Genomic DNA, 26563 nt, shown 5'->3' on the forward strand with positions numbered 1-26563 from the left:
GGGACGGCGGGCTACACCCCCCCGCCCCCGGCCGCCTCTGGCGATAGCAGGCCGGCTTCCCGCAGAGCAGCACAGCCATTCTGGTTTCGGGGAGCAGCCCTGAGGCCGAACACCCCCACCTGTGGCTGCCGGTTCCCGCCCTAAGCCGGGGTTGGTGGGCATTGCCGCCATCTCCGTATTGTGAGCCCAAAGGCGGCGAGAGTTCGACAGGGCCGCGGCGGGCCCGCCGCATGCCCGCACTCGGCTAGGGCAGACCTAAGCCCGCGCTGCGTGGCGGGGACAAAAGGGGCATTGGCCGGGTGACGCTGTGAAGGAATTCCTGCCGTACCGGGTGAGGAGGGAGGTGGTGTACTGTGTAGGGCTGGGTGGCGGGGTTTTTTGTGTGTGTGTGTTGTATTTTAACGAGGGTTGCTCAACGGCGAGGCGGGAGCTCGCTGCAGAAAGCGCTCGAAACAGCACACGCGGCCCAGCGCGGAAATCGCAGGGTCATCGGCTCCCCTCCCCCCACCCCGCCTCACCGAGCCCAACGCCACAGCTCTCTGTGCCCCCCCAACCCCACCCCTTACAAACCCCGGTCCCCGTCGTGTCCCCCGCACCCCTCGACGTCTCTAGTCCCCCTATCCCATGGCCAACCGCCACGCAGGCCCCAACCCCCGCCCCACCAGACCCCCCCAGCCCCCCACGACTTCCCGGCACCCCCCACGCAGCGGCGGTGGGGCGGAGCCCGCCGTGGCGGTGCGGGGAGGCGAAGTGACACTTGTGCGCCGGCGCGGGGGGCCTCGCCCCTTTCGCCCCCTCCCCCGCTTCCCTCTCTGCGCCGGCGCAGTGCGGCGGCGGCTCGGCGAGGGGAAGGGCGAGTCGCCGCTGCTGGAGCAGGGGGGCGATCCGCGGGGCTCCGCGCGGCTCAGCCGTCGCCGCCGCTATGGCGGCTCCAGCCTTAACGGAAGAGGCAGAAGAGGCACCTCCGATCGCAAAGGGCGAGCGCCCGCCCCTCTCGACGGCGGCGCTGGCGAAGATCGAGCGGAACCGGCAGCGGGCGCTGGCACTGCGGCAGGCGCGGCTGGCGGCTCGGCCCTACCCTGCCGCAGGTCGGATGGCGGCGGCGGTGGAGGCGGCTCCCCGCGCCCTTTTTTCTTTCTTTTTCGGTGGTGGGGAGGTGGGGGGGGACACAGATGGGAAGCGGGGATGAGATGGGGGGTGATAAATTTAGCCGTCGCGCCGCCGTTGGGCGCGTAAGCGGCGGGGGCGGCGGAGAGAGGGAGCGGGAAAGGACGAAGCGGGGGGGGAAGGGAATAAGGCGGGGGGGGAGGGGGGGAGGGAGGAAAGCCGCCGCCGCGGCGCGCGAGGCCCCCCCTCCTCCTCCTCCCCACACGTGGGGGGGGGAGGGGGACCTCGTGCGCGCGCGTCGCGGCTTAGTGCCTACGCCCTCTAGCGGTGTCGGCGTTGGCGGCGGCGGCGGCAGCAGCAGCGATGGCGGCTCCTCCCGCCGCGGCCCTTTAACGGCGGCATCTGGGTTTGTCTTTAACTGCAGGCGTCGTGCGGGTGAGGGCTCCCCCCAAGGTCGTGGATACGGGAGGGGGTTTCTTCCTGGAGGAGGAAGAAGAGGAGGAGGAAGAGCTGGGTGCTGAGAAAATCGTTCATCCACCCGGTAAAAAAAAAAAAAAAAACAACCTGCAAAAACCTCCTATCGCCCCCCCCCCTCCTCCCCCCCCCCAAAAAAAAACAACCTCAAAAATGCGGCTGAAAAAAAAAAGATTCTCGAGGGATGGGTAAAGGGAAGAGGTGGTCGGGGCGGCGGGAGGAGGCGGTGCCGTGTGCGTGGAGCGGCGGGGGAGGGCAGGAAGGCGCGGGGGCGACAGTGAGCACAGCAGGGCGGGCTGGGCGCCCCTTTTTTTTTTTCCCGGGCTTTTTTTTTTTTTTTTTCTTTTTAAATTCTCCTCCCTTTCTTCCTCCATCTTTTTTTTTTTTCCCCTCCCCTCCCTCGTGGTTATTTTTTCTTTTCCTCCTTCCCTTCTCTCTCATCTTCCTCTTCACGCGTTCCTCTCTGGATGCTCCTCATTTCTATCGCGACCGATCCTTCCAGCACTTCAGCAGACAGCAAAATACCGGGTAATTAACCAAAAAAAGAGAAAAATTTAAAAAGAAAAAGGAAGAATTTTAAGCCGTGGAAGTGGGACACAGCCAGTGCCCTTGGGTATAGCAGCATGGGTTATTTTTTTTCTTTCTTCCCTTTTTTTTTTTCCCATTTATTTCTTTCTTTCTAAAAACGTTATTTTCTGCTATTTCTTTCGGGATTTAATTTTTTTCTTTTTTAAAGATGGATGTAAGATGTAAATTTAACGCGGGTTCGTTTTTCAAATGTGAATTTCGAGCTTTTTGTGCCCAAATCCGAGCGCGGCTGCGTCGTTACCAAAAAGCTTTTAAGTTGCCGATCGGGTATTTTAAAGCATTATCTGCTGGGGGATTTCGACATTTTAGCTTCGCGATATTTCTGCCTTTTCACCAGCGCCCCACACCCTCCTCCCTAAAAAAGCAAATGGAGGAGTTAAGGCTCCCAAAATAGACTCACTTTCTTCTGCGGGGTTGCCTTTGTCTTGCTTTGTTCCGCTCTGAATCAGCAAGCAGGGCAGTTGGTGCAGTGTCTCTTTGTTAGAAATCGCCAGATTTCATTAGCGTAAACGACAGGCAGCATTTTTTTTCTTGTTTTTTTTTTTTTTTTCCTTTTTTTTTCCCCCCCTTTTTTTTTTTTAATTTTGTTAAATAAGCCAAGCAGGATCGGGAATGCCTTTGCTCTGAAGGGTGTGTAGCGGGGGTTGGGGGGTTTATTTTTTGCTGTGTAATTCATAATGTCATTGTCTTAATAAAACTGCCTCTGCGTTCGGGCGTGATGCTTTAAATGATGAAACGTGATGTAAGAGCATGACTATGTGAAGTATGGAGCATCCTGCTGTCGCTAGCTGGGAAAATGTCGCCTTTTTTTTTTTTCTTCTCTTTTTTTATTTTTTTTCCCCTCCTTGATCGAGCCTGCCGTAAATGCAAACGCTATTAAAAATGTCTGGTGCTGTATGCCAAGCATTAAATCTTTCCTTTCAGGTATTGTTAATAATCTGCAGCCTTGCCTGCCTTTTTCACCTCTTGAGACTGTATGAAAAATGTTGATTTGGTTTTTTCCTTACTATTTTATTTTAATTCATTTTCTGTGCCAGTACTGCCATGTTAGGTGTTGGAGGAGCCGTTCCTCCTCGCTGCGGTTGCCTCGCTCGGTGTTTCTAGGTGGCCCACGGAGCATAAAACAGATGGCGATGTCGCCGGAGGGGATCTACCCGCCGAGGATGAGGCCAGGACTGATGGCCGGCAACTAAAATGAGTCTGGGCTTGGAGCAGTGCTGAGAGGGCTTGGGGAGAGGATTGTAGTGGAGCTCCATCCCCATTCCACTCCTAGCAGCTCTCTGGCCATCCACCTCCATGTTTGCCGGCCAGAAGAGACGAGGCCCTTGCCAGCCGCCCCAGGCCTCCATCGTGCTCGTCTAGGGAGAGGCAGGCGTGGCTTGAGCTAGCGAGAAAACTGGAGCAGTCCTGAGAAGTCTTTTCAGCTGCCAGTGCAGCTCCTGTATCACTTCCTGCTCAAGCCACCATCTTCGGACCTCATCCCCTTCTCCTCTTCCTGCCATTCCTGCCGGCAGAACCTCTGTTGAGAGGGCTGGAGTGGAGGAAGTGGGAGGAGGGGATAGGAAGCACGTTATATAGGGAAAGGAGGGAAATTTTTTTGTGCTTTTCTTTTCTTTCCTTTTTTTTTTTTTTTTTAAACTGTCTAAATGGAAACCGTGTCTGATTGTTGAAACTCAATACTTGAACAAAAAAATTTATCGTTGCATTATAAACGGGTTTGGATTTGTACTGTATCCTGGAAAACTTCATTAGAGGAGTTGAACTAGTCTGTAATGAATGCTATAATGTGAATTTTAGTAAAGTTGCCTTCAATACCAGTTCCAGATTCTTGTGTTTAACGTGGTAGTTCCTTAAAGAAAAAGAAATACATACATATATAATTTTTTTCCCACTAGCACCTGTACTAGAATTTGACTATCTCATCTGTGGAGACTGTGGCAAAGAATTCATGGACTCCTACCTAATGCAGCACTTTGATTGGGCAACATGTGATAATTGCAGGTATTGCCAATAATCAGGAGAGGGAAGCTTTCAGTAAAAGGTTGCTGATTATCATTTATTTAATTGCCATCATTCTCTTCCATTAAAAAGGCTGTCGGCAATGAGACAATTTTTCAGTAACAATATTGACTGAGAAAGTAAATTGGAAGGTGCTACTCTTGGTGATTTCCCTTACGGAATGAGAACCAGGAGCAGTGTCTCATGAACCTGTCTTGGGGTAGGGGATGGCAGTGGATCTTTACATAACATGGTGGAGACGTCATTGTCTTTGAGAGCAGTTGGTGTGTGAGCCTGGAAATGCCTGGTTGCAGAGCAGAGCTGTTGCTAAAGCGGCTAGAACACAGTATCTGCTCTTGGAGGCAGCGCGGGGATTAGCAGAGCATTTGCTGTCCCGATGGATTAACCCAAGGGAAGTTGGTACTTTGGTCGGCACTGGTGGGCCTGGTGGGGGAGGGAAGAATGGTGTGGTGTGGGGGCCAGAGGGCAGAGCCCCCCGTACCCCCATCATGGGTGGTTATTGGTTGACCTGCAAGGTAAGCAGGAGTTTGACCTTGAGCAGGAGGCAATCTCCACTCTTATCTCGAACAGAGAAAAATGCTCCAAAAGCCATCGAGATAACCAGGGCAATGGAACAGCCACGTGTGAGTGCAGGAATGAATGGGCGGATGGCGGGGGGGAAGAAAAGGCAAGCCCAGGATTGGAGCTCGGAGTTTGCTCGGAGCTTCTTCCCTTAACTGCAGGGAGCGGTCAGGGGTGAGCACATGGTGTGGGCAGTCCACAGCCGTCAAGAGACAAAAGTGCTGTCTCTGGGAGACGGGATGGGTGGAAAAGGATGTCGAGAGGGCTGGGAGTGGTTTTCCTTCGACCGAGGAGCTATTGCAGCTGAACGTTGAAGAGATGCCGTGGTGCATTAGCCTCTGCTGTGGACTTTGAGTTGTAGACAAAGCTGCGCTTGCTTGATGGCTGTTGTTAGCACTTATTGTTGGGCAGATTGTTCCGGCTCAGGCCATGCCGGTTGTACTTTGGTCAGGATTGCGTAAATGTAGGGCTGGTTTCTTTTTTCCCTTCATTAACTCGTGGTTGCGCGGTTTTTTCCCTTGTCTGCCTGGTAAAAGAGTCTTTTAAGGTCTTTATTTTACATCTGCCCTACTGCTTTGCACTGAGAAAGGAGTACTCTGTGTTGCTAATCTCGTTCGGGGATCTAGAAGCATATGGAGTGTATATTCTCAGGTGATCCGACCTGTCTCACATTACACATTCTTTCTCCCCTGGCCATGTGTGGGGCTCCTACTTTTGTCCTCTTGAATTGCGTCTGGGTTAGGTGGATGCCTAAAAAATTATTCATACTCCTTTTAAGTTTTCAGTTAACGCCCTACTGTAAGAGTAAAAGCCCTTCCAGAAAAACAGGCTCCTCAGCCTGCGTTTTGCTCAAACGGGAGAGTTTTAAAACTTAAATTCAGGAAGCCTGTCCTGGATTTTGGCTAGACTCTCTGAATCCAAAGTTGTTTGCATATGCAAAGAAAGTTAAGGGCTGCCTGAATTTCAGGAATGTTGGGGGTGATGGGGGCTTAGATGCTGTTAATGTGTGGTTTTCAGATAGAGCTTTCTCACCCTTCTTTTACATCTTTCAGAGATCCTGAAGATAAGCATAAGCTTATAACAAGGACAGAAGCAAAGGAAGAATATCTCCTTAAAGATTGTGACTTAGACAAGAGGGAGCCAGTGCTCAAATTTATCGTGAAGAAAAACCCTCACAATTCACGATGGGGTGACATGAAGCTTTATTTAAAACTGCAGGTATAGAAACCGTTGGAGTATTTAAGATTTCTTCTTACTTTTTGGTAGTCAAAATGGTGTCACTTTGGGCTCTGACTTCTGAATGGTTTTGTCAGAGCCAAGCAGATTATCCGTGGCTCCTGAAAAATTTCTTCATAGTTAATGTAAAGAGCTGAGGTCGAAATTATTAGAAATTTTTGAGAACAGTTTAAAGATCTTGGTGGACCTTAGAGGTCTGGACACTTAGAGGTCACAATGTGGCTGGTCACTCAGTGCTAGCACTGAAAAGCACAGGGCAGCTGCTGCTGTTTTATGGCCCTTTGTAGCTGCGGCCTTATGAGACACAGCCTTAGGAGCTCTGCCTCCAGAGGCAGCAGGCAAGGCAAGTCGGTTTTCCAGGCCTCTGGTCAATTTTTGCTTGCTGCTTTTAGTGGAATAGGCACAGAACTGCAGCTGGGTTTCACTTTTTTTTTTTTTTTCCCTAAGTTACATCTAGCTGATAATTAAAAATGTTACCTCTTGCTGCAGAAGGAATTCCACAGATGGGAGACAAGAGGCAAAACTGTGTTGGCTTCTGTATGTGTAGGGAAAGAAAATAAATTTGTGAGTTGGAATAGTTTACTTTTATCATTTCAGCGGGGGGAAAAACCAAACACATTTATGTCCATGCTGTAGGTAATCAAGCGTTCCCTTGAAGTCTGGGGTAGTGAGGAATCCTTGCAAGAAGCAAAGGAACTGCGTCGTGACAGCAGAGAGAAGATGAAACAGAAGAAGTTTGACAAGAAAGTTAAAGGTAAAAGGGTTAAACTTAAAATACTGAGAAGTTTGACGAGAAAGTTAAAAGGCAAAGGGTTAAACTCACATAGTGCAGTACCTACAGCAAAGTGCAGTTCTGTTTGGATTTCTTTCTGCATCTGATTAAGGCGTTTAGAAAACCTTCCATGTGGCAAAATGGAGGTTTTTCAAGGGCTGTGTGGGAAAGCTGGGAGCAGCCTGGTCTGACCTCATAACCTGAATGAGTCTCTTGTCCTATGAACATGAAGTTACAGGAATCACCTAGGATGGTTCATTTTGGTGTTTTTGACTCAAAATGTGCCATAAATTGTTCCTTGTACTGGCTTGAGGCAAACACGGATTGATGTGATTTTGAATCCTGCTATACATGTGCCTTTTCCCACTGTTCAGACTATTCCCAGCTACTCCTTTACCAGACCCTCATGGTATCCTCTGCCACTATTTTACATGATCCTGACAACTTTCATCCTGATAAATTCACATGGAGGAGAATATTCAAGGCAGCGTAGAAGGGCCTGCCTTGATCCCTGGTCCACAGAAGGGCTGGCAGCAGGCTGCAGTCCAAGGTGCCAGGGTTCAGCACGAGTACAGGCCTTAACATGACACAGTTTGCAGGCTGAATGGCCCTGGCTGCAAAAAATGTGACTCTCTTCTGGCTGTGGGGAATGCTTTGCCACCCACTTGCAACATCCGGATAATATCTTGGGCTGGGCTGCCAGCCTGGTCTCTTCTTGAAATCCCGCTGACTTCACTGCGGCTGCTGCAGAGGCAGCTCACGTTATTGGGCAAAAAAACTCGCAGAATGCCAAGTCATTTGGGAGGCTTACTGTGACCTGAATGAGAAGTACTCCTTCTTGGTCATGTGAAACAATGAGGTGGTTCACAAAAAAAAAAACCAAAAAAAAACAAAAAAAAAAACAAAAAAAACCCCCAAAACTCAAACCACCTTCTCCTCTGCCTTCTACCTGCCCTCCCCCGCCCCCCCCCCACCCTTTTTTTTTTTTTTTGATACCTTTGAATGGCTTTGAGTAACAAAAATCCCCCAACAAAACAACACACACAAAAATAAAACCCCAAACCACAAGGTGGTGGGCAATGTGCTTGGTCCAGATGGAAAATCCTCTGCTGTGAGATTCCCTGTCAGTGTGTGTAGCTCCTTACCCTTCAGAACACGCAAACAAGGTGAAGATTGCAAGGCAAGTCCAAGCTTGTTCTTGCAGCAGCAGGCTTCTCACCAAAAATTTAGGGAAGCCAGGTCGTCATCTGTAACCCTTGGGAAGGTGCTTAGCTTGAGATTTAATTTTCCCCCCTATATATCTATCTCTAATTTATATGAAAGTTATTTATAAAAATATATTAAAAATTACTTACTAAAAATTATATATGTGTGTATATATGTATATATGTGTGTGTGTGTATACTAAAAATTAAGCTTTTATTTAAGAATTACTAAAATCTCGATATTTTCTTGTATTTCTCATCAGAACTGCGGCGTGCTGTGAGGAGTAGCTTGTGGAAGAAACAAACTAATATCCATGAACATGAGTATGGACCAGAAGAAAACATTGATGAAGATACATATAAAAAGACATGTACTGTATGTGGCCATGAATTAACTTATGAGAAGATGTAATCTTTCTTTTTCATTCTCCTTTCCCCCCCACACTTTTTTTTTTTTTTTACTTTAATTATCTTAATGGTATTTTGTATTAAAGCCAAATAAATGCTAATTATGAAGAAGCAGTTGCCAGATTCTAAGAGTGATGTTCCTCAAATGTAAGAAGCTCTGCAGAGAAGAGGAAGTTTTGCTTTTAAGCAAGGTCTCAGGGCAGATAGATGGCACCCAACGGTTCAATTAACTGATAACCTGTAGGACAAAAGATAAATTGGTATCACTCTGCTTCGGCTGCTGATTAAATTAAGGTTAACTTCACACTACTTGTCTGCTAGAGGAGGAAGGCTCCTCCTTTTGTCCTCTTATCTGGTTTCCAGTTACTGTGACTGGCCAGAGGGCAGAGCTAGCTGATGTAAATCCATGTATGCAGACCCTTCCGTGAAGCAGGTTCTGCTTTACTTTGGCAATTCAATTCCATTAAAGGAAAATTCTCTCAAAAGGGAAGCCACAAGCTCTTGGGGAGGGTTTGACACATCTCCACAGGGGAGATTCCTCTGCTGCTTTTTTTTTTTTTAACCAAATTTTGGACCTGAGACCAAGCTGGCTGTGGTCTTTGTCAGAAATTTGTAAATGAAAAGCACAAAGAGCTGTCCTGAGGAGAGGGGGAGGAAGATGCATTCCAAGGGAGATAGCTCTTAAGTGCGCCCAAATGGTTCCTTTCAGCCGAGGGTGGATTTCCTTTCAAGTGTAGATTTCTCCCAATGCAAATCTTCCAGACCTTACAGCTGTTGTGGAACGCTGTTGGAAGTGGCCGAAGTGAAGGAACACCCTGGGAGAAGCACCTCTGCTTTTGTTTACCATTGCAACTAGGGGCAGATGTCCCTGCACTCTCTGGGGTCTTCACTGGGGAGCCTGGGCCATTGGCTGTGGGGGACTTGAGTGTCAGGAGAGAAGTCCTCTGGGGAGGGCATATGATTCCACTAATAGATCTGCACTTTTTCAGTGCTCTCCTGTGGTCTGCAGCCCAGGGGAACCTTCCCATCAGACTCAAGGGGCTCAGAGAACTGTGAGGCCTGTGAAAGCAGCACGCAGGGTTGGCTGCAGGGCAGGAGGCAGGTCCTGGCAGAGCTTTTAGAGGTAGTCCTCCAGGCCATGGTTCCATGACTCAGTGGTGTCTTGGGTCCCAGAACTCTCAGGGCAGCTGAGTGGTGTGCGGTGTTTGCTGAGTCACTTCCCTGTAGGCAGGCTGCAGCAATCACCCCATGGCAAGTGCCACTGGCCCGCCCTGGCCTCGCCTGCAGTGGCACCACCCAGAAGACAGGAGGTGGCAACAGAGAATTTCCACATCAGCACCCGCTTGGCTCATGGCAGGAGGCCAGCTTGCCTCACTTGGCTGCGTGGGTTGGGGAAGCTTGTTCCACCAGCCAGTAGCAGCAGGTAGCGAAGGCTCCTGTGTCAGGATACGTGCAGCAGCACAGGGTAACAGAACCACTCTAAAAACAGCTGCTTCACACCAGCAGAGCCCTACCGTGCCCACCAGAGAAGTGGGTCCACATCAGCCTCATGAGGTTCACCAAGGCCAAGTGCAAACTCCTGCACATGGGTCAGGGCAAGCCCCAGTATCAATGCAGGCTGGAAGATGAAAGGGTGGAGAGCAGCCTTCTGGAGAAGGCCTTGGGGGTGCTGGTGGGTGCAAAGCTGGAAACTAGCACTGAGTGCTGCCAGCCGAGAGCCAGCCCTGTCCTGGGCTGATCCCCAGCAGGGGCAGGGAGGGGATTCTGCCCCTCTGCTGTGCTCTGCTGAGACTTCCCCTGCAGTGCTGGGGCAGCTCTGGAGTGCTCAGCACAGTAGAGCTGGGGACCTGTTGGAAAGTAGGCAGAGCAATGCTGGGGAGGCTGAAAGGCCTCTCTTGTGAGGCCAGGCTGAGAGAGTTGGGTTTATTCAGCCTGGAGAAGGCTCCAGGGAGACGTTCTGGTGGCCTTTCAGTACTTAGAAGGGCCTCTAAAAAAGCTGGGGACAGACTTGTGACAGGACAAGGGGTGATGGTTTGCACTAAAAGGGCTAGAGAGATGGAAGAATTTTTTTACACTGGGGGTGGTGAGACCCTGGGCCCAGCTTGCCCAGAGAGGTGGTAGATACCCGATCCCTGGAACCATTTCAGGTCAGGTTGTCTTGGGGCTCTGAGGACATCTGCTCTAGTTGCAGATGTCCCTGCTGACTACAGGGGGGTTGGACTACAGGACTTTCAAAGGTCCCTTCCAACTCAAAGCATTCTATGACTGCTTTGCAACAATGTCTGCAAACACAGGTACGACAAACACTCCCAGTAGCAACCTGCTTCACCTTCATTTATTTTTGTCTTTAATTGTGCATTTTTTTTCCCAACCACACCACATTTCTACAGCATCTTTAATCTATCCAACACCTCATGCTTCAGCCATTCCAAGTTTCTCCAGCTAAAGCCACCAGGTATCGCTATGCAAGCATCTCCCTCTCCTCCCTACAGATCCAGCCAGCTTCCCAGTCAGGTCAGGTGTAACACTGCTGGACCTACAAAGAGGGGAAGGTTGTCCAACAAACTCAAGCAATGCAATCCAAAGCCCTTGCTCACCACAGAAGTCAAATTAGTTTTGAAAGACATTGCTTTTTTTGTTATTGTGTTTGGTTTTTTGTTTGTTTTTTGTTTAAAAAAGAAAATTGCAGGATTACGCTCAGGCATTTGCAGCTGGATCCCCAACACCTGTAATTTGTCAAGGCTCAGAGGAAGTTACAGGTTTGCAGGTTTTGAGCTGTGTTATCAGTTTTACAGAAGTCACATTTATAGATGAGACACACACTCCCCTCCCCCCCATCCCTACCATTAGTTAATAACCAGAACTCTGATATTGAGCTGAGACAGTGAGGAAAAAAACCCAAACTACTATTAATTAAAACCTCTAACAGTATTAAACAGTATTTCTTAGGAAAAGAAAAATATAACAAACCAACAACCAACCAACCCTAAAACACAAACACAACTATTGGATTACTCAATAACAAAGAAAGATCTGAAGCAGAAGTCTGTGCATGACTGACAAAACCCTTGCATAAAGCAAATGTACAACAATTAAAGAGTATCCCCTGGAAGAACAGAGCAAGGGGGAAGGGGTCAATCAAATCAGAAAGGGCAAGCAGGGAAAGCAGAAGGGACAGAGGTAAGTCTAGGAGGATATATGGGATTGGGACAGGGCCACACACAAACTTCGGTCTACAAAGTAGGAAGTTCTGGTTTTCACCCTCCTGGCTTGATCAGGAGGTCGATTGGTCAGCAAATGGATGAAATGCATCACCAGGCATAGTACTTGGAAAAGAGAAAAATTGGTACAAGAACAAAATTACTCAAAGCTCATCATGTTTCTAAGCGTGAACTGAATAGCAGTGGGCATGAAATCATTTGAACATTCATCTGCAGAGGTGAGGGACCACAAACAGCTGGGAAATACACCACACACTGAGGGACCTGAGCACCTAAGGCAGTGTCCTTGCCACTCATTGCTGCTCACCCTAGCACAGACCACTCTGGTTTGGCCTTTCTGTAGGTGTTAATTGCATAACTCTAAACTAAGGCTACTCTATGTTCAGGTGTTTCTCCTGGCCTGCATCTCCTGTGAGACTGAATCTAGCGTTAAAATGCTTCCTGAAGTCACCGGAGCCAAGTGCTGCTGTCACATTTTGAAAGCAAGGGAAGGGCAGCAGATGCAGCCACCACAAAGCAGTTGCTATTAAGCCAGGTGAGGTGAGGGCACTTGGTTCAATCCACTTGGTTTCAGAAGCTGTCCATGAAGTTCTTCTACTGATTGTTTATAGCTACTGTAATAAAACACTAGACAAATACATTTAAAACAAAACAAAACAAAACAACCCAATTGTGACCTTCTCCACTGTGGAAATCTAGCTGGCTTGGGTAATAAATCCAATATGCTTCTACACTGCTCTGAAAGCTTCACTCAAAGTGTTTCACATGCCCAAAATTAAAGACATTTGTCCTGTACCATACTAGAGAACTTACCACAGGGCTCACTGAGAAGGCGCATTCCCCTTCACACTCACAAAACACTGAGAACTGCTTCTCCTTTCTGCAGTTCTTAGGATTTAAGGGCCAGGCAGAGGTAACAAATTCAAATGTTTGGGGTTTTTTGTATGTTTGTTTGGGGTTTTGGGGATTTTCTTTCTTTCTATTTTTTTTTTCTTTTTTTCCTGATTTCTATTTTTATATAAACAAGAAGGGAGAAACAACAACAACAAAATATTACCATGAAGTTAAAAGTCAAACCAGATCAAAAAGACATGAAGAATAATTGTTTTTTTCTTTTTTTTTTTTTTTTTTACTTCACATCTACCCCCTATCAGTCATATCTTGTAAGGCTTATACGATGCTTACACAGTTTGCTGTGGGTTTTAGAGCACTGCATTGTTTTATAGAGGAGCACAACAAAGCCAGTTTTCTTAAGTCAAAAAACTTCTTCTATCCCCATTTAAAAAAAAAAAAATAAAGAAAAATTAATTCATTTTTCTTTCAATTCATTAAAGTCCTGCAGGCAAGACTGTGCCCATCAACAATCCTCAAGCCTGCAGAGCACAGAACTGCTGAAACACAGCCAGTATGTGGTGGTCCAGTTCAGCTGTAAACAGGAGGTTCTCCAGGGTCACCATGTACTGCTGGATTATCTGGTGATGCTGGGGGATGAAAAACAGCAACAAAACAGAAACCTTTACTGCTTTCATTCATATAAAAGGACAGAAAGACAATTCTCAAGACATAAGCATCACAGGTCAAATGTTTCCATCAAAACTGTCCCATGTGCACAGCACAGAAGCCACTGACAAGTGTAGTGCAGAGCCACTGCTGACTGCTAGGAGAAGACATGCGCTGAAACCCTGTCTTGAGAAGCACTGTGCTTCCTGTAGCTCTTCACTTCTGGGCTCTGAATTGTCCACAAGGCACCACACAACTGCAGAGATATCCCAGGAGAATCGTGGTATTTGTTTGCCTCTGAAGCCTGTTACGCCACCATGGATCACTGAAACAGGCTGCCCAGAGAGGTTTGTGAAGTCTCCTGTCTCTGGGGGCATTCAAAACCTGCCTGGAGATGTTCCTGGTGACTTACTCTAGGTGATCCTGCTTTAGCAGGGGGGGGCTGGACTAGATGGTCCTCAGAGGTGCCTTCCATGGTGTGATTCTGTGAATAGTTCTCACTCTCATTCTCACAACACATCTTCTGCCTGCACAGGTATAATTTTCTATTGTCCTTACTTTCAGCCAGCCACCTGTGCTTGTTATCTCATTTCATACAGAGCCAAGTACCCAAAAAATATGTTTAATAGATACTTATGCATCTTACTAAAAGGAATTCTGCACTGTTTTGACCCTTTTGTGGGTTAAAAAGGGTTAAAAACCCTTAGAAGCATAGAAGAGAATCACAGAATAGACATCCAATTGAGTATTTTTATTCACTCAAACCTTCTCCTTCATATAAACACAGGAGGAGCTCAGCAATATCTGTGATCACACCTCGGTGTCTTTCTGCAATGCGTTCACAGCGTGGGAGTTAATCACGGACCAGTTATTCCACCCCAGAACCAGAGCTACCACCTAGCCCCACAGCAGCCTTCAGAGAAAATGTGCTGCTGCCACCTACTGCCGTTCTGATGGAGTGTTCACTTCTCCAGCCACAAAACTCGTCTGGCCGGCACGACCCTGCCCCACAGCCCTCCCGCACCAACATACCTGCAGGAAGATCTGCTGCAACCTCTCTATGCAGCTCTTGTACCAAGGTGTGAATACATCAATCCCACTGGTCTCGCAGCGCACTAAGTGCTCAGTTAACAGCATTATGAAACGCTGCAGGAGAGGGGGAAAAAAGCCCACAACAATACTTAAGTCTCCTCAGAAAGCAGGGTCCTAACCTCAGGTAAGATCTGGGGTGGGAGACAGAAGCTTTGAATTGATTGCAGCGACAGGACACAAAGGAATGGATTGAAGCTTGAGGAGGACAGATTTGGACTGGAGATTAGGAAGAAATTCTTTACAGTGAAGGTGGTGAGACACTGTAACAGGTTGCACAGGGAGATTGCAGATGCCCCTTCCCTGAGAGGTGTTCAAGGCTAGGTTGGATGAGGCCTTGAGCAACCTGATCTAGTGGAAGGTGTCCCTGCCCATGACAGGAGTGCTGGAACTAGACGATCTTCAAGGTGCCTTCCAACCCAAACCATTCCATGAATCTATGAATTATTGTGCTTGGCAAACACTGAATTTAGTAAGCAAATAAATTCCGGTTGTTCAGGAAACTGTCTGCTACTAGCAGAACTCTGCTCTTCAGCACTTGAAACTGAGCTGGTCAAGCTCCAGAGCAATCTTTGACTCCAACTAATCTGTAGCAAATCTGCCAACCCCTTCCAATATTCTTAGCCCAAGTAGGTGCCTGAGAAACAAGTTGCACTGAAAATTCATAAATGAAGCAACTGTAAAACCTTCCAAGCGAGAAGAGACTTTGCCCATCCTTACCTGGAATATAACAAGGAAGAGATTCTTCTGCTCACTCTGGGCTGTTTCCACCTTCTCCTGCAAGCGCTCTATCTGCTCTTCCAGGGGTCCATCCTCCCTGTCACTGCTTCGGTCATCGTCATCATCATCGTCGTCACTGTCTCGCTGCAAGTGACAATGACACAGGAGTAACTAGCCAGCAACCTGGATACATGTGGATACTGGTAAAGCCCTCCAGTTCCACATGCCTGCAGAGCAACTGAAGAGCAGCAGCTGCAGCTGCTCTGGAACTCGGCAAGTACTGCATTTTGAAGGAGGTTTACTTTGATACTAAAGCAGGAAAAGAAATTTTGAAGGAAAAAAACGCCAAAATGGGAAAGCCCTGAAAAAAAGTTACAAAGATTTCAGAGCAACTTTAAAGATTTACCAGTCCTTTACCTAGTGGAAATACAGTAAAAGGTAATAGCAGTGCTGGCTTCATCACCACCAGATAATGAACGGCTTTTTTAAAAGAAAATTTTAAAAAACATAGATTCTGTAAACGGTGTCTGCTGCAGCAGGGCAGGTAATCCATTCCATGAGCAGTTCTGGAATCTCAGGGCTCCAAGAAACAAAGCACTTTGAGAACTCAGAACTCAGACGAGTCTGGCTGGTTGGCAGTAAAGGAAGACTGGAGACTGCAGTGTGTGGTGTTGAAGTGGGGACTTCCTGAACTCATGATCAAAAGGGATGCTAGAAAGGATCTGCATGGACACCAAACTGCTAACTAGGAGCATGGAATCTTCTCAGTGCCTCAAACCCAAAGCAAACCAACAACCAAACCCTCAAAATACACCAAAGTACCAGACATAGAAGCTCAGCTAACAAAGTCTGACAGAGGAATACAAGGAATATAGGAAGAAAGACAGAATCTATGGGTGGTGGTTATATTCAAAACTTCTCCAGTCTCATTGGAGTGTTTCTGTGCAAAAATACCCACAAATTAACAGCTCAAAACTTCAAGGATTTGTAAAAGGAGCACGTGCCACTTGTGACCAATACAGGTCACAACATGTGTAACACATGGCCCTGCTGCAAAGCAAATTCAGCTCACCATCAGAAACCAAAATCACTTGCCAGAGCAAGTGAGAATTTAATTTTATTCTTGCTAAGGGAATTTGCTTTTTTCTCCCATCTACAGAGCTCTTCTGGCCTCAAGACACCAAAGGACCAACAGGACCTAAGGGAAAGCAAACAAGCCTTGGACACTTCAGCAGTAAGGCAACTCACTTCATGCTGGGGTCATCAAAACTCCACATCTTATCCCCTCTAAAAGGGATGGTCATGCAGCTGAGCAACAGCTTGCAGACCTACTCACTGTTGCATACAAATGCTTCTTTCTGGCACAATACTCATTTAAAGCACTCAGTAAGGCAATGAAAACAATGGTATGTTTGTTTAGAGACTCCAGAGAAGCTCTTTGCTTCACACAAGGATCAATGACTGCATCTAGACCTTCAATAGTCACAGGAATTTCTTAACTGCTGATCAATGCAGATTGAGGATGCAAGCAACTAGGATGGGTGTTGCTGGGAGAGATGAATGGGCTGGGATGAAGCCACGCTGGCAAGCTGTGTGTTATTAGTGATCTCGCAACAGAAACTTCTGGAAAAATGACTGACTGGTGCAGGTTTCTTCAAAACAGCCTCCATGCCACGTGCCAAATTCTGATACCAACTTTGCCCAAAGCTTTGGAGCTAGCTAAAGGTTTTATGTAGGTAATCATACTCACAGACTGCACAAAGAAAAATCTCTCTTACTCTCTGAAAGTCTCAACATATTCATAAACTGACTCCTTTCTATCACAATTAAGTATTGCATTCAGCCAAGCTTCCTTGGGCCTCATCTTTTGCAGCTGCCACAGAAGACTCTCTCCTGTCTCATTTTACTGCCCCACTTGGGACCACAGAGCACAACAGCAGCTGCTTGCTCATCAGTTTGTTGTATACAGTAATCCAGATCATGCAAAGGTGTTCAGTAAAGCTGGAAGAAGGAAGTGAGAGATGCCAGTGTCAGAATCCATCAGCACCCATCAGAAGAATGGTAACAGCCAACTTTCCCATGGCACATAGCTGTTTCCATGCACTTCTGCATGGAAGCCACAAGAGTACTCATTAACAGAACTTACTATAAATGATTTGTAACTGCTCCCATTGTTATCTAATAAAGGTAATGGGAATACAGATTAGAAGGCAAGTGGAAGACATGCTTGTTTTGAAGAGAAGCTTGTGAGAGAGGGCTTGAACAGAGCAGAGGTGTTATGAATTCCCTAATCTTTTAACTGAATTCTTAGGTTCTAGCTACCAACAAAAGGGAAGATGGAGAACATGCATCCATTTTTTTGATGTCTTGGTGATGCAGATGATGACAGACATGCTTCCTCATAAACATAATTATTCAGTCTTTTCCAAAACCAACTGAATGTCACAATTTGACAGCGTGCAAGTTTTGGTATAACTTTGCTTCGAGTAATACAAAATTACCACAGAAATTACTCACCCTTTTGTGCTGCCTGGCCAGTCTTGCCTTAGTCTCCTCCAGCTCTTTATGAATCTTCAGAACATGCTTATTCATCTTACGAATTGTGGAATGTAAGATCTCCCAGATATAAAACCTAGGAAAGGCACCAAGTTCAAAACAATAGCTTACACAGCACCCCCAGATAGAAAACTAGAGGTAGTGTCTGTATCTGGGGTTAAAAATTAAAGCTTAGTATCATGTAAGACATCTACTGGAGGGAACAACACTCAGTGTGTAGGAAAGCACACCTGTAATGTAAGAAAGCTTAACTAGCATTTATTTCCTATTTTTTTTGCAATCATCTTTCAAACCAGCATTGTATTATGTACCCATACTGCAAGACTATCAACAACAGACTGAATTCTCACACTAAACACATCACCTGTTCTCAGTAAGTGATGTATCAATGGCAGTACAAGACACACACCTCAGCCAAAGTCCGAGCTCCACAAAGCCAGCAGCTTTGACTAGAAATGTTTCCAGTCTCGTTCTGCTTTGGCTGATTAGAGGTCACTTTCAAAAATGACTTGCTAGCAGCATTCTTGCACTGTCACATACACATTCATACCCCAACTCAGAAGGAAAATGCTGAAGTATGTATTTTGTACAATGAGAAAACCATCAACTGCACTACCCCCCCCCTCACTACTCAATTATCTCAGATTAGAACTATGCCACTTAAAACAGTAATTCAGAGGCAAAAAACCAACCCAAGACAAATTCTTGTTACCTAGTAAAATCGTGGGCAAGTTCGGAGGAGAAGATCCAGTTTGCTACAGCAGCGCAGTCAACGATTTGTGTCCGAATCATCTTGTCCACAAGCACAGCAATCATCTGTGTTTTGTGGGAGACATTGAACAGAGGATGTGTGAAGTATTGCAGCCTCAGATAAAAGCAGAGATGGCTGAGATGGTTTGATGCAACTCCACATTAGTGACATTACTGGGTCATCTCAAATACTTTAGGAAGCTGGACAGTTCTAGCCTAAATCTGCTCTGAATAGGGGATCTGATCAATTACATAAAGCTACTCTGATTTTGTTTCACAACTTTTTCTACTTCTTGTATCAATCTTTAGCACACACACTTCCATACAAAAGCAACAAATACAAGCACCCCAGATCAGCAATAGTGTGGCCAGCAGGAGAAGGAAAGTGATCATGCCCCTGGACTCAGCATTGGTGAGGCCACACCTCAAATACTGGCTTCACCTTTAGGTCTCTCACTACAAGGAGGACATGGAGGTGCTGAAGCAGATCAAGAGAAGGGCAACAAAGCTGGTGAAGGGTCTGGAGAACAGGTCTGGTGAGGAGCAGCTGAGGGAGCTGGGATCGACCAGTTTGGAGAAGTAAAGGCTGAGGGGAGACCTCAATGCTCTCTACAACTCCCTGACAGGAGTGAGGTGAGGGTTGGTCTCTTCTCTCTAGTATCAGATGACAGAACAAGAGAAAATGGCCTGAAACGGTGCCAGGGGAGGTGTAGGTTGGAGATTAGGAAAAAATTCTTTGCTGCAAAGGTGGTCAGGGATTGGAACAGGCTGCCCAGAGAGGTGGTGGAGTCACTGTCCTGATGGTGTTCAAGAAACTGTGGACATGGCACTTTAGGACATGGTTTGTTGGCCGTGCTGGGGCCATGGTGGTGTTGGGTTGATGGTTGAACTCAACAATCTTAGAGGTCATTTCCAACCAAAACAATTATGTGATTCTCAAAGCAAGGCCTTAGAGACAAAATTCTTGTCTTTGACATCAAAGCATGTGCCAGACAACCATAATGAAGGAGCTACTGTGAGCTGGCTCTCCTTCAGCTGCAGGTTTTCAAACATGACAGTTAGCTTCTCCCTACAGGACCTGAAAGAGGACAGAGTCAGTGCTGCACAGGCAGTGGAAGTGCTCCACTTGCTGCAGGCACTGCTGTGGTTCTAGAGGGGGCTGCAGGCAACTGCAGAGAGGAGTTACTGACTAAAGCAGTTGCAAGCTGCTCAGAAAAAAGGCTTATCTTAGTTACTCATGTGATCGAAAGCCACAGTATTTAAGAACCACAGCCTGCACTGTATTTATGCTTACAGCCACCCTTTGTCAAATAAGGAAGTGTAACAAAGCTCCTTTTAAGGAAGAAAAATTAAAATAACTGAATGAATCATATAGAAGACTCAGCAATTGACTTTCAAGTTCCAGGATAGCATCCTATGCTCTATCTGTCCTTTGGTATTCTCAGGAAGAATTTCTGATTACCTAACCTGATCTTCCAATAAACACAGACCGAGAACTTAGGGAAAACTTCTCATCTCAATGTTAAGGTTTCTCTTCCTGAAGTCACCACCACAACCTTACCTACAGGTCCAGGGATTGCTGATTGCTATTGCTAAGTCACCCTCTGCAGCACAAGTCACTCATTAGCACAATATGCCTTGTGAATACTGCTGATAGCATGAATGAAATCAAAGGATGTTCCTATAGACACAGGAGTAGGGTGAGCAGCATGAAAACAAGACCCTGGACAAGTGCTCTGCTCTCCAGGGATCATTTCTTCTGTGTGCCCAGGAGGCTGTGGACTCAGGATACAGAAAAAGTGCATGACCAGAAGCAAAAAGATTGAACTGTAATAAATGCAAGAGAGGAAAACCTAAGTTCCATGATCAAGTAGGACAGCAGACCTTCCTATCTCCTGCATGTGATATTTTTAAAAGCCACCTTGATTTATTTGTAAAAATCTGACATGATTTTTAGTCTGGGTTTGAAACCTCCATCTCGAGTTTGGTCAAGCAGCAACACAAAGGAAGAAAGAGGAAGAGGTCCCCTTCAGTATCTTTATTAATAATGTGGATGAGGGCATTGAGGGCACCCTCAGTAAGTTTCAGATGACACCAAGCTGGGTGTCTGTGTTGATCTGCTAGAGGGTAAGGAGGCCTTGCAGCAGGATCTGGACAGGTTAGACCAAAGGGCCAAGGCTAATTGTATGAAGTTCAACAAGGCCAAGTGCCAGGTCCTGCACCAGGGTCACAACAACCCCACGGGGAGCTACAGACTTGGGGAGGTGTGGTTTAGTGTTGACCCCTCAGTGCTGGGTCGAGGGCTGGACTGGATGATCTTGCTGGTGTCTTCCAATCAGATACATTCTGCAATTCTGTAATATTAGGTTGTAGCAATGCAATTTATTCTGATCCAGTTAAACAGCAGTAAGAAGTAGGTCAGGCTGTAACTGTTACATCTTCAAGGTCAGTAATTTGGAAGGGAAGTTTAATATATTTTTAAAAAAAATCTTTTTTTTTTTACGTTTTTACTGTACTTAGTGTAGAAGTCACATCTTGCAAAGGTGCCTTCTGGGTGCAGGTTTTCCCTAGAGAATGGACCACAGGTCAAAGAATGGTGAGGACTGGCTGGAAGTGACCTCTAGAGATCCCACATAAAGCAGAGTCATGCACAGCAGCTTGCCCAGGATCACAATGTCCAGGTGGGTTTGGAATCTCTCCAGGAGACTCCACAACCTCTCTGGGCAGCCTGCTCCAGGGCTCCAGCACCCTCACAGCAAAGAAGTTTTTCTTTGCGTTGAGATGGAACCTTCCAGGTTCCAGTTTGTGCCAGCTGCCCCTTGTCCTGACACTGGGCACTACTGAAAAGATTCTGGTGCCATCCTCTTGCTGCCACCCTTTAGAAATTTATAAATGATATTATAAGGAATTATAAAATTCCTTCCCAGTCTTCTCCAGGCTAAACAGCCTCAGGTCTCTCAGCCTCTTCTCACAGAGATGCTCCAGGCCCCTCAGCATCTTTGTAGCCCCTGCTGGACTCTTTCTAGTAGTTCCCTGTCTCTCTTGAGCTGGGGAGCCCCTTGGTCTCAGTGGCACCACTTCTCAAAGCTTGGCCTTTGCAGCTGTGAGGTACAGTCCCCTTTCAAGCACAACAAAGTGCAACACGACCATGCCAGTAAGTAACATGTGAAATAACTAATGCAGGCAAATCCAGGTTGAGTTCCTTATCGATTTCTATTTATAGAAGAATGACAGCTGAGGGAGAAAACAACTGCTGTGAGCAAACAGAACAGCTTAAAACAACTGAGGCATTTTACATGGGTCTTTTGGGGTGTTATTTCCTCTGGCTCAAGAATGAACGTGGCATCATCAGATTGATCAGTTTTGTTCTGAATAGCCACTAACTGCAGCTCTCCTTGCTCTGCCCACACACAACTGTGACTCCAGCATGAGCTCAGTGGAATAAATGTATGGCTTTCACTAGCCATGAAAAAAAAAAAAACAAACCAACAAAATCCCTTAAAACCACACAGATTTCTACATTGCTAAGATTGTGGCCTGCTTTTGATAGGAGATCTGCATCTATACTTCAATTTGCACACCTACAGTGCTTTGCAATTTTAAACAGAAACATCATTTTAGCCAACATTATTCTCTTCCATGGCAAACAGCATAGTATGAGTGAGTCAGAATGACAAGCTTTTGCCCTCCCACCATAAGTTCTGATGAAGACCTGGCCTCACAGATGGTATATATTTTGTGTCTAGCCTTCATTATAAGCATTAGTAAAATGTAAGTCCTTCAAATAAGATGGCAATAGACAAAATATTTTTAAAGGCTACAAAGCAAACTGCAATACTTTTTTATTATATATGGCCTCTCTATGAGTTGAAACTCACAAGGATGCTCCATGTTGCAACCTCTTACCTGTGGGTGATTCTTCCAAACCTCATACACAACCCTCAGGACATGGAGTTTCCCCTCATCACTTTCAGCAAGCGTTTTGAAGACTTCATGAAACCTTTTAACAGATGTAAGTAGTCAGTGGAGGGGATGGGATTGGGTCAAAAGAGCAACAGATACAAGGCAACTGGTTTAGATTGTCCAAAAGAAAAAATAGTGACTGTCTGCAGCAATCCTCCAATGACTATTCCCTGGAAAGTATAACCATTCTGAGCTAAAACAGGCTACAAAAGCAACTTAAATCTTAGTGGTGAACCTAGTCCCTGAAGCTGGGACTACGTTTCTCATGCTCATAAAATCCAGGGGCAACTGCATTCTTCCTATGCATATCTATACACAGCTGGAGCCTTGGACCTTCCTTTCTTATCCAATCTGCCCCTTTTTGAGGGAAATGCTGCTAAAAGCCTCAATTTCAGTAGTTATGCTGCCTGCTACACAGCACTCAAAACTCAGCTTGTTGTAATTTAACTATAAAGCATGGCTGCCATACCTGGTGTGCAGCAGTGAAAATGCCACAGCTCTAAGTATTCATGTCACCCTGCCTCTTGTACTACTGATGGCAGGTTACTACCTACAGCTTCTTATCAACATTGCCTCTGTCAGGCTCTCAGGGACATGTTTTTCTAACAGCTTTGTATGTCTCGAAGGACAGACAGAAAAACAGCTCATTAAGATGCACTTAAGAGGAACTCCAAAACATACAGGATTTAAACATTAGTTATTTTATCTCATTTTGCTTAAAAAAAAAAAGTGCAGTAAATTCATTAGAAGTTAAAGCACATCTTTAAGGGATGTACTCTAAAATATTTTAGAATGGATGTTATTCTGCTTTGGTAGATAGAAGTTTACAGAAGACTGCTTTGAAGTTTCTTTTTTTCCCCCCTTTATTTATTTTTTTACACAAACGTAGGTGTCCTAAAATTATGCTCACAGTACAGGATATTGGTGGGAGGAGCTACCCAGTCAGCCAAACATAAGGAGAAACTCTTATTCCTCACCATAATCAGCAAATTAGTAACTATAAAATGGAATAATGTTCCTGTCTCGTGTTTGGACCTACATCACATGGCTGAAATGTACACTCTTAATTCCACTCACACATATAATCCAGGATTTACACACTATCAGCGTGGTTGTTCTCCCAATCATACTGCATTTTGGAGCACCTAAGACATTGCTGAAGCTTGCAGTCCAGTCATTGTATCATGCATTTCACTGCCAGAAGTAAACAGTTCTGTAAGCCCCAAAATAATGCACATATACACTTACTTTGCCAGGGCACTGAAGGAGTGGCTGAAAGACTTGGCAGCTAGATGGAGCAGAGTCTGAACAAAGACTTCTATTTTCAGAGGGTTGAAGGTAAATCCTTCATCTGCAAGTTATTTAAAGTTGAAGCTGTAAGTACTTCAAGTGAAGCACGTAAGCTATGCACAGAACTGCAGAGATAACTTACGGGTTTAACTCGTTTCACAAAAAAAAGGTTCATCAACGGGGTTTTTAAAGGATCAGCAGGGACCTAGTATAGAATCTCCAAAATATGCAGGTCTTCAGGACCCAAGTTTGCCACAGAGAAAATGTGCAGAAAGAATTCCAGGTCAGTGAAGAAGCTATCAGAGAGACAGACAGCCTATCAACACGAAACAGCACTGACGGACAGCAGCAGAGAAAGGGCCAAAGGAAACACGCAGTTAAGCATCAAGCTGAAGGCCTGGCAGGCCATAAAGAGAGTGGATGAGGTGAGGGGAAGGTAAGGATGATTAAGATACAGAGGTTGGCTATTTATGACACAAGAGAAGGGTCCAGCAAGCATGCATAGCAAAAATAGATTCTAGGGGTGAATGGTGCCATGTCCCCTCCTCTAGTTGCAGTTACCTGCAGCTGAGACAGGCGGGGAGGAGGGCACTCATTAGTGGGTGATGCCTAAAGCAGACTAAGAAACATGACAGTGGATAACAACAACAAAATAATTTAAAAGACATCCCAGAGCGTTGCTGCTCTCTGCTTGCATAACAGAACACCTGCAAGTGTTACAGAAATACTCAACCCACTTCTCAATCCACTGTATCCCACTGTGTCTCACTCCCTAAATGACACAGGCTTTAGGAATCAATGCTGTCTGTGGCTGCAAAGCTGAAAAGAACATGAATGGAGTCCCATCACTGAGTTTGCATCTAGAAGATACAAACTAGATGATCTTGGAGGCCTTTTCCAACCTTAGTGACGTTATGAAGACTACATCCAGCAGGCTTGGCTATCTTATCTGCCACGGGACTGCACCAAGGGGAGGGAAGCACTCAAGGCAAGGCACAAGCACTGAATCTCGGGGGTGAGTATTAACAGCAGGAACTGCCTTCTCTTGCTGAAGGCGAAAGAAATGTTGAATTCTTTTATTCTACTTGTATCAACAACCACAAAACACAACTCAAGCACCAGGTTACTTCTGTTAAGAAGAACAGGCCTGCTTCTACATGCAAGACATTTACAAAAAAACCCAGCCTAACAATGGCGTATTATTTCCATTTAGTGGTAAACGTTGAAACCAGCTTTTACAACAAAAAGCATACATTTCTGTTAACCACCACACTCATCCAAAGGATGGCAGATTGGGGTACACACAGAAGAAACATGTCTTACCATCATCATCATCCTGGTTTGGATTAGGCACGTCTTTTAAAATGCTGAAGATTTCATCATTACTGGCCTTATTTTTAATTGCAATTGTTAAACAGAGTGCCACAGTATATCCAGGAAGAGACCCTAAACAAAAGCAGAGAGGTAAAAAATACACAAGCAAGTAAGCACTTCTAATACCAGTTTGCCTCTTAAGACAAATAAGTACACTTCCCAGCTACTCCTAAAACTAGCTGTTTCCAGTATCACTGTTCCATAAATCTGCTCAGGCTGTTCCCTGGTCTTCACCTTAAATTCAAAACTTTCAAGCAGAACCTTGAGAGCTGAGGACAGGTAATCACTTTCCTGTCTAAAGTTCTGCTTAAGCTTCCAACAGTTTCCTACAAATACAATACTTCCTTGTTTTTCCTCACTGTGTCTTTGATGATGGCACTTTTATGCTTAAGATTGCCTTTACACTGAGTAGTAAAAGGAACAACAAGGTATCCCTCCACCTCAGTCTCTACATCATCTGCTGCCTCTGTATGCTTCATTAAACCATTTTTACTGGTAAACTCTTCTACTGTTTCACAAAGTTCAAAAAATAAACTCACATTATCACTTCATATGCTGACTTGTGTATAATATTGTGCCCAAACAGGGGAAAGAGATGAATTTTCCAATTTTAGGCTTCTGGGAAACAATGCTGCACAACACCATAACCACCTCAGCATGAGTAACTTCGTGTATCTGGATTTTCTTATCTTCATAAAGTAACAAAAAGGATTATGCTACAGAGATCCAGGCTTAAGTATATTAATCGCTCCTGTGAAGCATGTTTACCCAAAATGAAGAAAATCATATGTATTTATTTCAGCTGTGTTCTCCTTTATGAAGACAACTCATATTACAGTCAATCTAGAATGTTCCCTTGCTCTAAAATACTATTTTCTTCACTTGGGCCTTCAGTAACTGCAATACTTACTGTTACTTTCATCTCCATACTTGTAAATGCACACTGGATTAGCAGGACTGAGGACAGAAAAACTTGCAGGAACAATGTCTATTATCCGTTGATGGTAGGAGAGTCTGGAAATAAGAAGCAGTAGAATTAAAATGGGAATAACACTATAACATAACAGTTTTCCTGTATTTTGACTTTCATAGAATGGCTTAGGTTGATTATCTACTTTATTACATTAGAGATCATCTACTGCAACCTCCCTGCTATGGGTAGGGATGCCTCTAAACTAGACTCAGCTTCTCAAGGCCTCATCCAACCTGGCCTTGAACACCCCCAGAGCATCCACAACCTCCCTGGGCAGCCTATTCCAGAGTCTCACCACCCTTGTACTGAAGAACTTCTTCCTAAAATCCGGTCTTAGCTTACTCTCCCTCAGCTTAAAACCATTCCACATTGTCCTATCTCTAGACACCCTCATGAAAAGTTCCTCTGTAGCCTTCCAGTAGGATTCTTTCAGGTATTGGAAGGCAGCTCTAAGGTTTCCCTGGAGTCTTCTCTTCTCTAGGCTGAACAATCCCAGTTCCCTCAGCCTGTTCTCATAGCAGAAGTGCTCCAGCCCTTGGATCATCTTTGTGGCCCTTTTCTGGGCTTGCTCCAACAGCTCTGTGTCCTTCTTATGCTGGGGACACCAGAAATGGACACTGTAGTTGAGGTGGGGTCTCACAGAAGCAGAGTAAAGGGGTAGAATGACCTGCTTTGACCTGCAGGCCACACTCCTCTTGATGCAGCCCAGCACATGATTTGCCTTCTAGGCTGCATGAGGGCACTGCTGGCTCATGGC

At 45.8% G+C, this 26563-nt stretch overlaps 2 protein-coding genes across 5 annotated transcripts in view; one reads left to right on the forward strand and one right to left on the reverse strand.

The window, feature by feature from the left end:
- Positions 1–922: 922 nt before the first annotated feature.
- On the forward strand, positions 923–8393 carry XPA (XPA, DNA damage recognition and repair factor). Its single transcript, XM_054397646.1, has 6 exons — positions 923–1088; positions 1532–1648; positions 4065–4170; positions 5802–5967; positions 6622–6739; positions 8226–8393. Exons 1-6 carry the CDS (start codon positions 923–925, stop codon positions 8372–8374), a joined length of 822 nt encoding a protein of 273 aa, XP_054253621.1. The 3' UTR covers positions 8375–8393.
- A 4547-nt stretch (positions 8394–12940) lies between these two features.
- Positions 12941–26563, reverse strand: part of NCBP1 (nuclear cap binding protein subunit 1) — a 33236-nt gene continuing 19613 nt past the window's right edge. For all 4 annotated transcript variants that reach the window (XM_054397513.1, XM_054397512.1, XM_054397511.1 and 1 more), the window contains 9 exons: positions 25744–25847; positions 24783–24905; positions 23418–23520; positions 22113–22206; positions 18169–18272; positions 17418–17532; positions 14901–15044; positions 14124–14237; positions 12941–13072 (listed from right to left, as the gene is read on the reverse strand). In XM_054397513.1, coding sequence (XP_054253488.1) covers positions 12959–13072; positions 14124–14237; positions 14901–15044; positions 17418–17532; positions 18169–18272; positions 22113–22206; positions 23418–23520; positions 24783–24905; positions 25744–25847 — 1015 coding nt within the window. In that variant the 3' untranslated portion in view covers positions 12941–12958. The remainder of the gene's footprint in view (positions 13073–14123; positions 14238–14900; positions 15045–17417; positions 17533–18168; positions 18273–22112; positions 22207–23417; positions 23521–24782; positions 24906–25743; positions 25848–26563) is intronic.

This window comes from Indicator indicator, chromosome Z, assembly GCF_027791375.1.
Source record: "Indicator indicator isolate 239-I01 chromosome Z, UM_Iind_1.1, whole genome shotgun sequence".
Lineage (NCBI taxonomy): Eukaryota > Metazoa > Chordata > Aves > Piciformes > Indicatoridae > Indicator > Indicator indicator.